Here is a 16,279-nt window from a genome sequence, read left to right as displayed (position 1 = left end):
TATTCCTTTTCTTCACATCCGTCGTCTTTGTCTTTTCCCTCATTGAATAGCTGTGGCGCGATACGGCCAACGTTCGAGTGAATCGGGTGAATCGGGGAAACTGTTAGGTCGCTCGGCAAACATAACATCCTTAACCGCGGACCGTAACAATATATATATATATTGTATATATAACAATATATATATAACAATATATATATATATACACACATACATATACACATACATACATACATACATACACACACATATATATATATATATATATATATATATATATATATATATATATGTATGTATGTATGTGTATATATATATATATATATATATATATATATATATATATATATATATATATATATATATATATATATATATATATATATATATATATATATATATATATATATATATATATATATATAACTCCATGGTAAGATCTCCAACCTTTAATGGAACAAACAATGACAACGTTTCGATTAACAACATGTGAAGCCACATGCCTCCGTTAATCTTCCTCAAGAGTGATAAAATCATCTCAACATCCCCTTTTATGCAAAGTGGGCGGGGTATATGCAAAGTGGGGTGGGCAAAGCTGGACAGCCAATGAAACCGTATCACACCGCTTTCGTGAACGGAGACGTTATTGACCAAATTCAAAAATCAACCGCATATTAACGGCTTAAAATAATCCTGTAAGCAATGCTGGATTATAACTCAAGTGTTTATAAAATCAGGAACAATCATTACATTTAATTAAAAGTTAAACTTGTAAACAATTAAATTGTAAATTAAATTAAAACTGCAATTATATGAAAGGGAAAAATTTTTTTTAAGATAAAATAAAATTGCAATAATATCAAGATCATCACATGTGGCCCTCTGCGGTAAAGGGGAATGCGGGAAGGAGGGGGGATATATAGGGGGGGATAAAATTGGGGGGGGGAACCAGAGGGGGGGTGGAAGCGGAGGGGGGGGGGTTTGGGAGAGGGGTGGTTTGGAGGGAGGGGGGGAGGGGGAGGGGGAGGGGGCAAATTGTCCGAATAAAAACCTTGACTGACATATTATGTGGACTCGTTGTTCAAAGTACGGAATGCCTGCTTCGTTTACACAAGAGTGGGTCAAACGCTACTGGTAAGTCAACTACCTCTTGTGTGATCGAGGTAACAGTTTCTTCTGTGTGCCAAGCCTCCAAAACACGTCTTCTGTTTCTGTTGGGTGTGGAACCCAAAATATTAACCCTATCCCATAAAGGTGTGTGGCCTTCCTTAAGGCCGTGTTTGGCAATAGCAGATCTGCTGGGATAATTACATTCAAATGCTTTTTGGTGTTCAGCAATACGTTGACCTAAGGTCCTCCCCGTTTCACCCACATACTCGGCTCCACAACCACAGGGCACTACGTATACCACCCCTGACCTATCCTTCCTCGGAAGCTTGTCCTTGACCCTCATAAGGGCTTGGCGAAGGGTGAAAACCGGTGTGAAACTCACCCTCACTCCTGCCGATTTCAAAATTCTGCCGACCCTCTGTGAAACCCCCGGTACAAAAGGGAGAACACAGAAACCCTTTGGTTGTTCTCTCGGTCTCAGCCTGTTGTGTGGGGAAGCCCTTATCGTTTTCCTGTTGGGTAGCAAGCTGTCAGGATAACCATTTGCCCTTAACACATTTTGAAGATGGTCCACCTCACTCATCTTGTCTTCAAAGGTAGATGGTAAATCACGTGCTCTTTTTGAGAGGGTGTGCACCACCGATCTTTTGTGTTCCATTTGATGGCAAGAATTGAAATCAAGGTAGCGATCAGTGTGTGTTGGTTTTCTGTACACCGTTACCTTTAAGGCTCCTTTGGGATCCCTTGCTACGAGAGTATCCAGGAAGGGAAGGGCTCCATTTTTCTCCTCTTCAATGGTGAAATTAATGGAGGAAAAAGTTGTATTTATGGTCTCATGTATGATGCCCACCTCATCAGAGTGACAGATGACAAATGTGTCATCCACGTACCGGAACCAAACACGTAGTTGCACTAACAGGGCTGGAATGGTGCCCTGTTAGTTCCTCCAAATCCTCCATCACCATGTTGGCAATCACAGCCGATACCGGGGAACCCATAGCGGTGCCATAAACCTGCTTGTAATACAACACAACAACATGCATTTTAAGGCCATGTTCCCTGCTAGAGCGGGGGTTAACCTTGCGGTCCCCATGACAATCTTCTCCATTTTGCCCTATTTTCTGCATCTCTCCTTGTTAACCCCCTTGCCCGCATTTCTTCTTCCACCATCTTTAGCCAAGTCTTTCTCGGTCTTCCCCGTCCTCTACTTCCTTCTACATTAACTTCCATCACTCTTCTCAACCAGTCACTTTCATCCTTCCTCAATACATGACCAAACCATCTCAACCTGTTCCTCTTCACAGCATCAATCACAGGCAATATTCCCATCATCTTTCGCAATTCATCATTTGTCTTCCTCTCTCTCAACGATACTCCGCACATCCATCGAACCATTCGCATTTCCACCCTTTCCAGCCTTCGTTGCTGCTCTACGTTCATTACCCATGTCTCGCTCCCATAAATCATAACACTTCTCACACATGCAGCATACACCTTTCCCTTCAGCTTCAGCGACACTCTCCTCCTCATCAGCACGCCACTCAGTTCCCGAAACTTCTTCCATGCACATCTCACTCGAGCAACCATTGCCGAGTCTGATCCACCTTCTCCATTCAGCATGTCTCCGAGGTAGCAAAATGTTTTCACACCTTCCAGCTTCACGCCGTCTCCAAGATCCAACTCAACATTTCCTCCATCTGCAGCTCCCTCTGTGCACACCTTACATTTGAATGTAGCTGTCACACTGGTTAATGACCCTCTCAGACCACTACATTTTTGATGAACCCACTCAGCACACATTGTACATTGAATGGAGTTCACTCCGACACCCTTCCTGCACACAGCACACGGCCACTTCCCAGTTCTTTCCACCTCACCACATGCTTTTCCACTTGCCATCACCTTTGTCTTTCCGATATTCACCTTCAGACCTTTTGTCTCCATACATTCCTTCCACTTGTTCATCTTTTCCTTCAGTCCATCCATACTTTCCGCAATCAACACCAGATCATCTGAATACAACAACTCCCACGGTAAACCCTCCTTTACGGTCTGAGCCAGCACCTCCATCACAGCTACAAATAGTAGTGGACTTAGTACCGACCCCTGATGCACTCCCACCTTCACCTCAAACTCACCACTGTTCCCGTCCTTCGTCCTTACAGCTGTGCGTGCTCTTTTGTACATTGCCATCACTACTCTGATCAACCATTCCTCCACTCCTAACTTCCTCAATGCCCATGTCAATACTTTGCGTGGAACCCTATCGAATGCTTTCTCCAGATCAACAAACCCAAAAAACAACTTCTTCCTCTTATCCATGTACTTCTCCTGCAACTGCCTCACAATGAAAAGCGCATCTGTCGTTCCTCTTCCTGGCATAAATCCAAACTGCATTTCGTCGATCTTCACTTTCTTCCTTATCCTCCTCTCCAACACCCTTTCCAATACCTTCATTCCATGCTCCAATAACTTTATCGCTCGGTACGAGCCACACTCCAGAGGGTCACCTTTCCCCTTGTATAGAGGGACGAGGGTACTCAGTTCCCAATCCACTGGAATGCGGCCTTCTTTCACCACCAGATTACAGATCTCTGTCATTCTCTTCACACCCCAACTTCCTGCTGCCTTCAACATATCTCCCACAACTCCAGTCGGCCCTCCCGCTTTTCCACTCTTCATTGCTTTTATCGCTTCCTCAACTTCCTTCTCAGTTATCTTCTCTGCCGGTCCTAAAACTGGGTTACTCTCTATGTTGCCATCCCATTCATTCTCTGTATTCAACAGCATTTCCATATATCTTTTCCATCTTCCTTTAATTCCATCTGGGTCGACAACGATTTGTCCCACTTCATCCTTCAAGCAACTCACCCCCATCACATAACACCTCTCTTTCGCTATCTGCTTTGCAATCCTGAATACTGCTTTCTGACCCTCTTCCGAATCCAAGCGTTCTCCGAACATTTTCCTACATGCCTCCTGCGCCTTTGCTACCTCTTTCTTTGCAGCCTTCCTGGCTGCCTTATAACTTTCATGCTCTGCTATTTCTGCTCCCGTACCCTTCGCCTTCTGCCACTCTTTGAACTTCTTCCTCTTCTCGTCAATCCTCTTTCCAACCTCAACATCCCACCACCATGTTTCCGAGTGCCTCGGTGGTCCTTTTGTCCATCCACATACCTCACCAACGGCTCCCAACAGACTAGCTTTCATTGACATCCAACCACTTTCAAGCTCAACCACATCATCCTCTACCCTACTCAGCCTCTCTTTTAATGCCTCCCTTACTGTCACCTCTTTCAACCTCCACACCTTCATTCTCGGTTGGTACTTCACCCGCCGAGCTCTCCTCGCACCTTTCACCCTTATGTCGCAGACAACCAAGTGGTGCTGTGAAACAGCCTCCTCCCCCGGGATCACCTTTGTGTCCCGGAGGTGCCCCCTATCTCGCCGACGCACCATCAGGTAGTCAACGGTTGTCGTCGACCCACCTGACGTGTATGTAACAAGCTTATTGTCCTCTTTGTGGAACTGAGTATTACAAATCAACAAATCAGCTCCATCAGCAAACTCCAAAATCCTTTCACCTTCTCCATTTCTCACACCATATCCGTAACCCCCATGAACTCCCTCAAAACCATCCATACTCCTTCCCACATGTCCATTCAGGTCTCCTCCCACCACAACAACTTCCTCATCTTTCACGTTTTCCATCAGCTTCTCTATCGCACACCAGAACTTGTCCTTCTCTTCATCGCTTCGACCAACCTGCGGAGCATATCCCGAGATGACGTTCACCAAGAGCTTTCCAATCATCATTTTCACCATCATCAACCTATCACTCACTCTAGTCACACTCACCACACTGTCTACAAACTCCTCAGAAAACAGGACACCAACACCATTCACGCCCTCCGGGCACCCTTGCCACACAAACTTGTATTGCTGTCCCTGCCTACCCTTCACCATTCTCACACCACTTCCCTTCCATCTCGTCTCTTGCACACAACATATGTCCACTCTTCTTCTGACCAATACTTCCACCACTTCTCCTGATCTCCCTGTCATTGTCCCCACATTCCATGTCCCAAACCTCAGAAACCGATCTCCACTTCGGGCTGCACCCTGCCCATATGTACTTGTGATGGTCATGGTTCTCTTTTTGAGGCAATGTTTTTATGGCCGGATGCCCTTCCTGACGCCAACCCTCTTAGTCGTCTCTTACGACACGCAGGGATACGGTGTACCTATTCTGACCAGGGTACACACTGGGAAACGTTTAAAACATGTAAATTCTGGGGGGGTGGGGGGGGGGGCGTCAGCATCACGGCTGCGGTTTAAACATATTCCAACAATTTCCAAACAGAACGATGAAAAAACAATCCGGGAAAAGTCTCCAAGCGAGAACGTGGATTTGAGAAAGAAGGTGCAGAGGCGGAAGAAAACGAGATACAGGGGGCGGGGCACAAGCCGAGACGCGGAGGAGAGCGAACAAGCACGTGTCCGGGAGGAGAGAAAGAATCAATATAGAATTATTTGTCTAGGGAGGTGAGGTGAGGGGGAGAAAACAAAATAAAAGAAACAAGCAATACAGCGAAGGAAATAACCCAAACCGACAAAACACCGACGGGGGGAGGGAAGCCCCAAGTCACCAGGCCGCGCACGAGGTACGACTCAGAAAACGATTAACTACACACAAGTTTGCACGAACCACAAACCAACACCAACTAGAAAACACACAATAACACGTACACAGCAAAATAACCAGTGGAAATTTGACAAAGACAAGAATGGGAAAACACTCAAACTTCGATGCCGTGGAGAGCTCGAAGCACGCCTCACTCGCCCGAGGAACCGGAAGTCCTTGTCAAGTCAGCTTGTAATATACCTCATTAAATACAAAGTAGGTGGTGTCATATATATATATACAGCAATACCCTGGCCTACGTCATTAATTACCCTGGCCTACGGCCTACGTCATTAATCTAGGCTCTCTGCTCACCTTCACTCTTTCATTCCCCTTTTCTCCCGCCTCTGGAACAAACTCCCCCACTCCCTTCAATCCCACTCCTCCCTCCAGGTCTTTAAAACAGCTGTTCACCACCATCTCTTATCGTCCCCCATCGAAAACCTTGATCTTTTTTACCCCCGGTAATTCACCCCAGAGTCCTTGCAGTGTTCATATGTTTTAATCCTCTCCCACCTCCCCCCAAGTCCTCCCGATGTCCCTGCTCTCAAATGTTGTGTTTGTGTCCTTCCCCCTCTTCCCCCTCTCTTTTGTGTCCTTCCCCCTCTCTCCCCATCTTGTCTGCCGCTCCCCTGGTTTTTTGTGTTTTGTGTGTCGGTTTGTCTTTTTGTGTGATTAATGTTAGCTCTTTCACGAGCCTCGATCTTGTATACAAAAAATAATAATAATAATAATAATTGGTTTCATAAGCCGTGACGTAACTCGGTTTTTGACGTAAACCGGGCGTAATGCCTTAAAGTGAAGACAAACACCGTAACCATGCAGCACTGATGTCAAGCACTGCCTGGTAGATGTTATAGTTTTTCCAAAACTGCCGGATGTTGATGCCTTCCTCCTCCGACGTTGCATCGACAGCCTGACGAAGAGTGCGGCGGAGATAGTAGCGCTTAAAAAGCGCTATCACACCATGGTCCATAGGCTGGATGAGCGATGTGGTGTTGGGTGGCAAGTACACCACCTTCGCATTGGGGTCGAAATCACCGAGGTTAGTGGGATGGCCAGGTGCATTGTCCAAAATCAGCAGCAATTTAAATTGAATTTTCTTCTCTCGACAATAGCTCTTGACAGCCGGGATGAAATGATTGATGAACCATTCTTCAAAAATTATGACGGTTACCCATGCCTTCATATTATTCATCCAAATGACGGGAAGAGACGCCTTCGGGATGTTCTTAAGTGCCCGGGGGTTCGCCGCATGATACACCAAGAGCGGCTTCAGCTTGAAGTCGCCGGTGCAATTACCCCCAAGCATTAGTGTTAGCCGCTCCTTCGCGACTTTGTAGCCTGGCATGGTCTTCTCCTCCTTCGAGATAAAGGATCTGTCGGGCATCCTCTTCAAAAAAAGGCCCGTTTCGTCGACGTTGAAGATCTGCTCGGGCAAGAATCCCTCGTACTCAATGATCTTCTTCAATGTGGCAGGAAATTCCTCGGCGGCTACGGTGTCGACAGCTGCGGCTTCGCCCCGAATCTTGATGTTGTGCAAGCTGAAGCGCCGTTTAAAGCGTGGAAACCAAACACGAGCTTGCAACGAAGGTTGTGTCCTTATCCTCCGGGTACTTCTTCAGAAGATCCTGGAACAAAGACTTCGCCTTCTCCTGTATCAGCAGCTGGCTCGTTGGTATGCGTTCGTATTGGTACGCGTTGGTATTATGATGAAGGAGTGACGTAAAGTCGCACATAATGACGTTCGCTGAACTGAAATTTACTCTAGAAGAGTGGCGTAAAGTCAGATTTGACGTAGGTCGAAATGGCAAAAAGCTGTATGTATGTATGTATATATATATATATATATATATATATATATATATATATATATATATATATATATATATATATATATATATATACATATATATATATATATATATATATATATATATATATATATATATATATATATATATATATAAGTTCAAAACACACCTGGTCACAAGTGTGCCGCACTGACCGGGTCCTCAGTCGAGGTCCTCAGCATCATCCCGTTTCGGCCCTTCAACCTCGATACGGTCAGCTAAGGTGGGCCAGCAGGGGCACATACACATCCACATGCAGCAACTACACCTGGATGCATACATACCCCCACCCCCAGCCAGTGCAAACGCAGACTACAACAACAACAACACCTCCGCATCCAGAATCCACAGCACCAAACAAACACGGTGGAACACTCAAACACCCACCTTTATACCCTTCACCACTCACCAACAAAACACACCAGATCATTCATACACACACATACACACCCATACACACACATACACACCCATACACACACACGCACAACACCAACCAACCAACCACCTACCCTTACAACATACACCACTCAACATACAAAAACACACACTCATGCAAAAATTAATTCATGCAAAAAAACACACACCCTCACCCACTCACTCATATACACAAAATAAGAAATAATAATAGTAACAAAAAAAAGGAAAAAGAAGTCACTACTCCTTCAGGCTGAAATGAATCACCACACACAACCAACCTACACGGTTCGATGTGCCTCCATAAACTTCCTCCATATCCAAAATGAGCCTTTCAAGGCAACCTGGGCCACCTTGTCACACATCCTCCTTCTTTCTATCCCACACACTCCAAGCCGAGCAAGAAATGCAGAAAAGGAATTGCCAATATACCCTTTGCACCCCACCTCAAATGGCTGACACGAAACTCACCAACACTTCTCCCGGCACTCTGCCTCCAGCTCACTGTACTTTCCTCTCTTCCTCTCGTGCACCTCTTCCATATTCTCTTCCCAAGGTACCGACAATTCCCCTAAGATGACCTGTCTTGTTGCACCTGACCAAATGACAATGTCAAGCCGCAATCTTATCACACAGATCTCCTCTGGGAAAACCAATTGTGGCTTTAGGTCTGCCACCACCTGCCAATCACAAGCATCTGACAGCCCTCTTGCTTTCCACCTCTTACCATTTGGCCCTCTTTGACAAACCACACCTCTCCCCATCAGTCTCCTTCTCCACTCTTCTTTCTCTCGACCTCAGCACCTCTGGTTGCACCATCTGCACCACCACCGCCAGCACCTGATCATGTCGCCACCTGTATTGTCCAGCTGCCAATGCGACTGAACATGCACTCAGTGCATGCTGCACCGTTCCCACACCTCCACACAAATAACATCTCTCCTCCTGCAACAACCCCCACAATCTCAAGTTTACTGGTGACGGAAGCACATCATACGATGCCCGCAACAGGAAATTCAACAATATTGGCTCCATCCTCCAAATCTCTTGCCACTTCAATATCCTCACCCGCACACCTTCCCACTTAGTCCAAGCACCTTGCTGTGCCTGACCGACTGCTTTCACATATCTCCACTCCTCTTCCTTTCTTCTCACCTCCCTCTCAACCATCTTCCTCCTCTCTTTCACACATGCCTTTCCCCATCGCTCATGCTTCATCCACCCCAAGCCATGCTTCCCATGCTGTACCATCCCCATGACCTCTTCCTGTTGCAACCACTCCTCCATCTCGTCCACCTCTGCTCTTGCATTCCACTTCCGACTTCCCTTCTTCTCTGGGAGAGCATTCTTTACCACTGCATAACTTGAATCCCGCAACATCATGAACTCCCGCACCCTCACCACTTTAAACTCCTCGGTTAATGATGTCAAGGGAAACTGGAGTTTCCCACCCTGACCATAAAAGGCAATGTTCGTCAAACAGCGTGGCACTCTGTTATGGATTCGTCACTTCCGTTGTTGTGGTTTTCATCCACTGTAAACATTTTTGATTCCATGTACTATTATTGTTTTCAAAAGGTTTATTGTGTATGAACTGTTTTCAAAAGTTGAAAAAGTTAGTGTTAAAAGAAACCGGAAACCGGATCGGGAACCGGACGACGACGAAGAAGAGGAAGAGGGAAAGGAAGGCGGAGCGAGTGGAGTCGGACAAGAAGCATAGTTGCTTTGCGGTCTGGAGCGAACATTGGCGAGCAAGAGTCACGAGTGAACTTTGTCGCAGGAATCCCTTTCCTGGGAAACCCAGAGTTGTTATCGCTGTGACAGATTCACCTGTGTGTCAGGTTTTGCGATTGATTCCGAAGAGAATCCTTGTCGTGCCGTTACGTCTCGAGTACGGGCCGTCGGACATTTTGACTCGCGCGCTTTGTGCGTCGAGCAAGGTTTCTTTGCTTCGCTTCAGCCGTTCTCACCGCATTCAGATGATTATCTGGTGTGTGTGTGTGCAACGCGGATTTTGAAGGTAAATCTGAGGTTCGCTGACTATGAGCCGTGAAACGTCCATACCCAAGGGTGTGATTTCCCAGTCGCCTGGAGGGCGCCTTTGGATTTCCCAGTCGCCTTGAGGGTGCCTTGGTGCAGCTTTGGCCGTGTGGCTGTGACCGTCATCCGAACGGGATTCTGGTCTCGATTGGACCTCGTTCTGGCGATCGCTGGAGCGAATCAACTTTGGGCTTGAAGCCGGGAATAAGAGACATTGGGGATGTTCGTGTTTCACTCACTTGGAGCACAGTGAGTTCTATATTACCAAAACTAATGGTACCATCCTGGGACATGGATTGTACTATTGAATACTATTATTGTTGTACTGTTATTCTTGTGTGATCTTAATACAATATTTGTCTGTGAGTAACAATTGGGGTGGCTTCTCCATTGATCTTTGACATACAGAATAACACATTTTTCTGCCGTGATTCCTCTCGGGCCTCGGGGAGGAGCACGTAACAGTAGTCAACGGTTGTCGTCGACCCACCTGACGTGTATGTAACAAGCTTATTATCCTCTTTCTGGAACTGAGTATTACAAATCAACAAATCAGCTCCATCAGCAAACTCCAAAATCCTTTCACCTTCTCCATTTCTCACACCATATCCGTAACCCCCATGAACTCCCTCAAAACCGTCCATACTCCTTCCCACATGTCCATTTAGGTCTCCTCCTACCACAACAACTTCCTTATCTTTCACGTTTTCCATCAGCTTCTCTATTGCACACCCGAACTTGTCCTTCTCTTCATCGCTCCGACCAACCTGCGGAGCATATCCCGAGATGACGTCCACCAAGAGCTTTCCAATCATCATTTTCACCATCATCAACCTATCAATCACTCTAGTCACACTCACCACACTGTCTACAAACTCCTCAGAAAACAGGACACCAACACCATTCACGCCTTCTGGGCACCCTTGCCACACAAACTTGTATTTCTGTCCCTGCCTACCCTTCACCATTCTCACACCACTTCCCTTCCATCTCGTCTCCTGTACACAACACATGTCCACTCTTCTTCTGACCAATACTTCCACCACTTCTCCTGATCTCCCTGTCATTGTCCCTACATTCCATGTCCCAAACCTCAGAAACCGATCTCCACGTCGGGCATCAGATGTTTCGTCGTCATGTGAATGAGATGAAGAATTGTGTGAGGAGGGACGTCAATATGGTGGGGGTTGTTGGAGATTGGATAGAGTTGGCTGAGGACAGAGGGAAGTGGATGAGTATAGTGTTCAAGGCATGGCAGAACCCTCGTACCATTCGGCCTCACCACTTATAAAGGGAAGGGAGGAAGAAGAAGTTTAATTCAATTGTCTGGATTTTCATCTTCGATTTTCTTGTGAAAGAATGAACACAGCTCCTTTCTCTTAGAGCAGGCCAGGTTAAAATCCAGCCGAAGACAGTAGCATTAAAGATTTAAATTGGAAGCTTCTGTAAAGAGCTCGTCTCAGGATTATTATGATGTTTCCATCGAATTGTCGGTGAAATCCTAGCTGGCTCCTAAATGACCTTCTACAAAGAATCCGGAACAATTCCCATGTTTTAAACGCATGCCATGTTAAGGTGTATTGAACAGCTTGGTGAGTCCTTCCAGCAAATGGCATTCTAATTCCAAAAGTTACAACAAAAACAAGGATAATATTGTAACAAAGCATATATTAATTAATACAAATGATAATAACAACCATAATAATAGTTGTATCATTCGCAATACCGTGATAATAACGAATGTATAATCAATCCCCACCCTGGCCCAAACACATCTGGGCTTGGTGAAAGGCAAGCTAATGCTCAAGCAGGACAGCAGGCGGGTACAATACAAGGCTGTGAAGACCAATGAAAATTGGGTCCAATGGCCCAGTGGGCCCACTAGTAACCCAAAAGACCTTGCATAAAAATCTCAATACTGTACCTACTTTAAATTCAATTTTGATACAACCTCAACAAGCACGCTTGGTACCATATGCCGTGATAGCACAGCAAGCAAATCTCCTTTTTAAAAATGAAATACAAACAATTTTAAAAGGTGCATCTCTTTTGATGAAATACAAACTGAAATATAAAATATAAAATGAAATACAAAATATACATGAAAATATAAAAATGAAAAAATATAAAAAATATAATATATAAAATGAAATACAAACAATTTAAAAAGATGCATCTCTTTTGATATACTTTTTAAACAAGTGGCCAACGTCTCGGTATAATTATAAAACTCAAAAGTCCATTTTACCTTCTGCTCCAAACTGTCTCGATACATCAAGCCAAAGTAATCCTTCTCTAAGAGAAGCAATCCATCACAAACCAAATTAAAAAGTTCTTCCCCTCTTGCGTTTTTCTGTAAACACAACAAAAATTAAAAAGGCATTAGGCATTAGAAAAGTTGAAAATTCGATCGTCATGGATGTACACATGGACAAGGCATGCAAGGAAGTTAATAAACATCAGGAAATACCGATCACAACGTCCTATATCCGTAACATCATAAACTTAATTTTGCCATGTTTTATTTTGCCATTTTGCCATAAACTTAATTTTGCCAGTTTTGCCAACTTTATTTTTTTTTTGCCGTAACATCACAAACTTCCGCTTCCGGGTCACTCGCCTAGCAGGCTGAGCTGAGTCGGTCGTCCTGTGTATTTGATCGATTCCGTTGGATTTAGCGTGTGCTGTCGTGTTGTGCTTTGTGTGAATGACTGATGGATCGCTGTTTCGTTTCCTGATTTCTGGCGGTGTGTCTGCCCGTGAGATTTGCAGTGCTTTGGTTTTTACTCGCCACCAAGTTGACAATTTCGAACTGTGAGTACCCGTGATGTCTTTTTGCTGCGCCTCACGCAACCCCGGTGTGCGCCTCTCAACAAGACAGTTCTTTTCCCCGTCTCGCCCCATCGCTCGTCCCAACGCTCGCCCCACCGCTCGTCCCACCGCTCGTCCCACCGCTCGCCCCACCGCTCGCCCCACCGCTCACCCTACCGCTCGTCCCACCGCTCGCCCCACCGCTAGTCCCACCGCTCGCCCCACCGCTCGCCCCACAGCTCGCCCCACCGCTCACCCCACCCCTCGTCCCACCTCTGCACGCACCGCTGCATGTACCGCTCGACTATCCGCTCTAACTCCTCTGTCCCGAGGCCTATTCGCTACACTCGGCAAAAACGTTTGTCTTTAAACAAAACCACTCGATTGACTCCTGGACTCGTCTCAGGCCTTAGAGAACTTGAAATCGGCGTTGGTCTCCGGAGAAAACGCACAAAGCGAGGCGGGAGGAGAAAGCAGAGAAAAATACCGATTGTGATTTCTCTTCACGACCAACGACGGCCCGGCCCGCATTTTAATAATTCCTGCGAAAACGTGTCCCCTATCAACTTCAATAACCTCATATATCCCTGTAGAACAAACACAGCACCAAAACAACACCGTTCTGACCTGTCTCTCGCCTTATTCAACGCTCAGTCTGAGTCCTGAAAAAAGTCAGTAAGTGGTCCTGAAAAGCGAACCGAAATTACTTGGATACACCCTGCAGTCATTTCCTCGCTCCTCTAGAGGTGGGGGCGTGGTTGTTATTTACAGAGACAACTTCTCTCCCTTTGTTTCCTTCACCACGACTTTTTCGTTCGACCATTCATCCTACGAGATAGCCCATGTCACCTTCACTCTCTCAGAAAACACTCTTAATTTCTTCTGCCTCTACCGACCTCCACCTAACCGGAAAAACAAGCTTACTGACTCTATGTTCGTGACCCAGCTTCCGAATCTGCTCGACCACTGCAATACTCTTCCTGGTTTCGTCTTGATTCTTGGAGATTTCAACGTCCACTACGACCAACCACAACATCCTCTCACTTCAAAGATCATTGACCTCCTTTCTACTTTTAGTCTGTCTCAGTCTGTCTCCCAACCTACACATGTTAAAGGACACATCCTGGATTGGTTAGTACACAGATGAGATGATCAGTTGGTGCAGTCCACGTCAGTGACCTGTGCTATCGCCTCGGACCACTTCTGTGTCACCAGCCACCTGAGTATTGCTGTTCCTCGTCTTCAGCCCACCTTCATCACTGCCCGCAACATTCGTGCCATCGACCGTTCTGCCTTTAAAGAGGACCTTCACACCCGTCTCCCTGGCCGTTCCGACGTCACTGCAGAAGACCTCGACTCTTGCCTCCACACAGTGTTGGACTGGCATGCTCCAGCGACACGGCGCGCCGTTCCCAGACGCAGAAGTACTCCGTGGTTCAGCTGTGACGCGTCGCCCGGTCAGCGACGAAGTCAGGGCTGCCAAAAAGGAACGACGACGTGCCGAGAGACAGTGGCTGAAGACTGGCCTCACAGTCCATAAACAGTTGTATAACATAGCTAAAAGACTCGTCATAAAAATCATTCTGAAAGCAAAAACGTCATATATTTCTGATCGGATTACTAGGAGCTCCTCCTGCAAGCAACTGTTCAGCATTACCAACCGCCTGCTTGCCACCAAAAGTAAATCCGTTCTTCCCACTGTATTTCCTCAAAACGAACTACCCCAACACTTCCTGCATTTCTTTCACAATAAACTTCAGTCAATAAGAAACAATCTTGACAAGCAGTCACTCCTTTCCTTCGATGACGCTGAACACTGCTTTCACGGACGACCTCTTAGTTCATTTACTCCTGTTACTGAGGAAATTGTCAAATGTACAATCCTCAAGTCAAACACATAAACATGTGATCTCGACCCCCTTCCCACCGATTTGTTTATCGAGTGTTTGGACACCCTCCTCCCATTTATTACTGCAGTTATCAATGATTCTCTGACTACTGGTTCATTTCCACCTCTCTTTAAGCAAACTCTTGTTAAACCACTTCTTAAAAAGCCCACCCTTGACCTTAACGACATGAAAAATTACCATCCTATCTCCAACCTGTCTTTCCTGTCAAAGATCACAGAAAGAATTGTGCTATCACAGATGAATGACCATCTAGTTTCAAATAATCTTTTCAATTCTCGCCAGTCAGCATATAGACCAGGCCATAGCACCGAGACCGCTCTCCTAAGAATAAGCAATGATCTTCTGACCTCTCTTGACTGTGGTAAGGTTTCCGTTCTTGCTCTTTTAGACTTGTCTGCCGCTTTTGACACGATTGACCATAGTGTCTTAATTCGTCGTCTTGAACTCACATTTGGTATAACTGGTACTCCCCTTTCTTGGCTGATGTCCTATCTTACTGATAGAGTGCAAACAGTTGTTGTCAATGGCCAGAAATCTGCCCCTACTCCGCTTTCCTTTGGCGTTCCCCAGGGCTCAGTCCTGGGACCTATCCTCTTTCTTTTGTACACTCAGCCTCTATTTGATCTTGTTGCCAGACATTCAGTTGATCACCACGCCTTTGCGGGCGACAATCAGCTGTACAAAGGAAGCACGATTCAACAAATCGTGCCCACTGTTGAAGTGTTAGAAGGCCGTTTTGCCGACGTGAAGGTGTGGATGACCCAAAACAAACTTCAGCTGAATGATGTTAAAACAGAGTCTATGATTGTAAGATCGCACAGATGTCCTCTACAATGTTTACTTCCTACCACTATTCATGTTGGTGAAACCGATGTAAACTTTGTTTCGTCGGCCAAGAACCTTGGTATGGTTTTCGACTCTATCATGACATTTTCCAAGCAAGTACTTCAAACTTGCAAATCAGCATACTTTCAGCTGTGAAAGATCGCATCCATTCGCCACTTTCTTACTCCTCAGGCTGCTCTAACTCTGGTCTGTGCCCTTGTCCTCTCAAGGCTAGACTATTGTAATTATTTGTATGCTGGCTGCCCTCAGTTTCTCTTGGATAAGTTACAAAAGGTTCAAAACTCTGCTGCTCGTCTTGTCTGTAAGGCGAAGAAGTCTGACAATGTTACTCCGCTCCTTGAATCTTTACACTGGCTGCCTGTCTCTGCTCGTGTGCAATACAAAATTTGCACACTATGTTATAAATCATTGTGTGGAGCGGGACCTCACTATCTCTCCGATTTGCTCACTCTCTATGTACCTCGGCGACAGCTTCGTTCAAGCGACGACTATGACCTTAGAGCCGCCGCGCACCAGCACCAAGTCATTTGGCGAGAAACCCTTTTCCTTTGCTGCACCTCTGCTCTGGAATGACTTGCCTTCCTCTGTTCGACATGTTGACTCTCTTC

The 16,279-nt window shown here is 45.8% G+C and overlaps 1 protein-coding gene across 4 annotated transcripts in view; it reads right to left on the bottom strand.

Annotated features, from left to right (window-relative positions):
* The window catches only part of LOC137411840 (protein 4.1), a 144,107-nt gene that overhangs the window by 91,818 nt on the left and 36,010 nt on the right, over positions 1-16,279 (bottom strand). For all 4 annotated transcript variants that reach the window (XR_013624980.1, XR_010981408.2, XM_068097124.2 and 1 more), the window contains exon 4: positions 12,353-12,457. Coding sequence is in view for 2 of the 4 variants with exons in the window: in XM_068097124.2 (XP_067953225.2) it covers positions 12,353-12,457 (105 nt within the window). In the remaining 2 variants the exon portion in view is untranslated. The remainder of the gene's footprint in view (positions 1-12,352; positions 12,458-16,279) is intronic.

Source organism: Myxine glutinosa, chromosome 11 (assembly GCF_964187855.1).
Source record: "Myxine glutinosa chromosome 11, kmMyxGlut1.1, whole genome shotgun sequence".
NCBI classification, from domain to species: domain Eukaryota; kingdom Metazoa; phylum Chordata; class Myxini; order Myxiniformes; family Myxinidae; genus Myxine; species Myxine glutinosa.
This window is presented reverse-complemented; position numbering and strand designations above follow the sequence as displayed.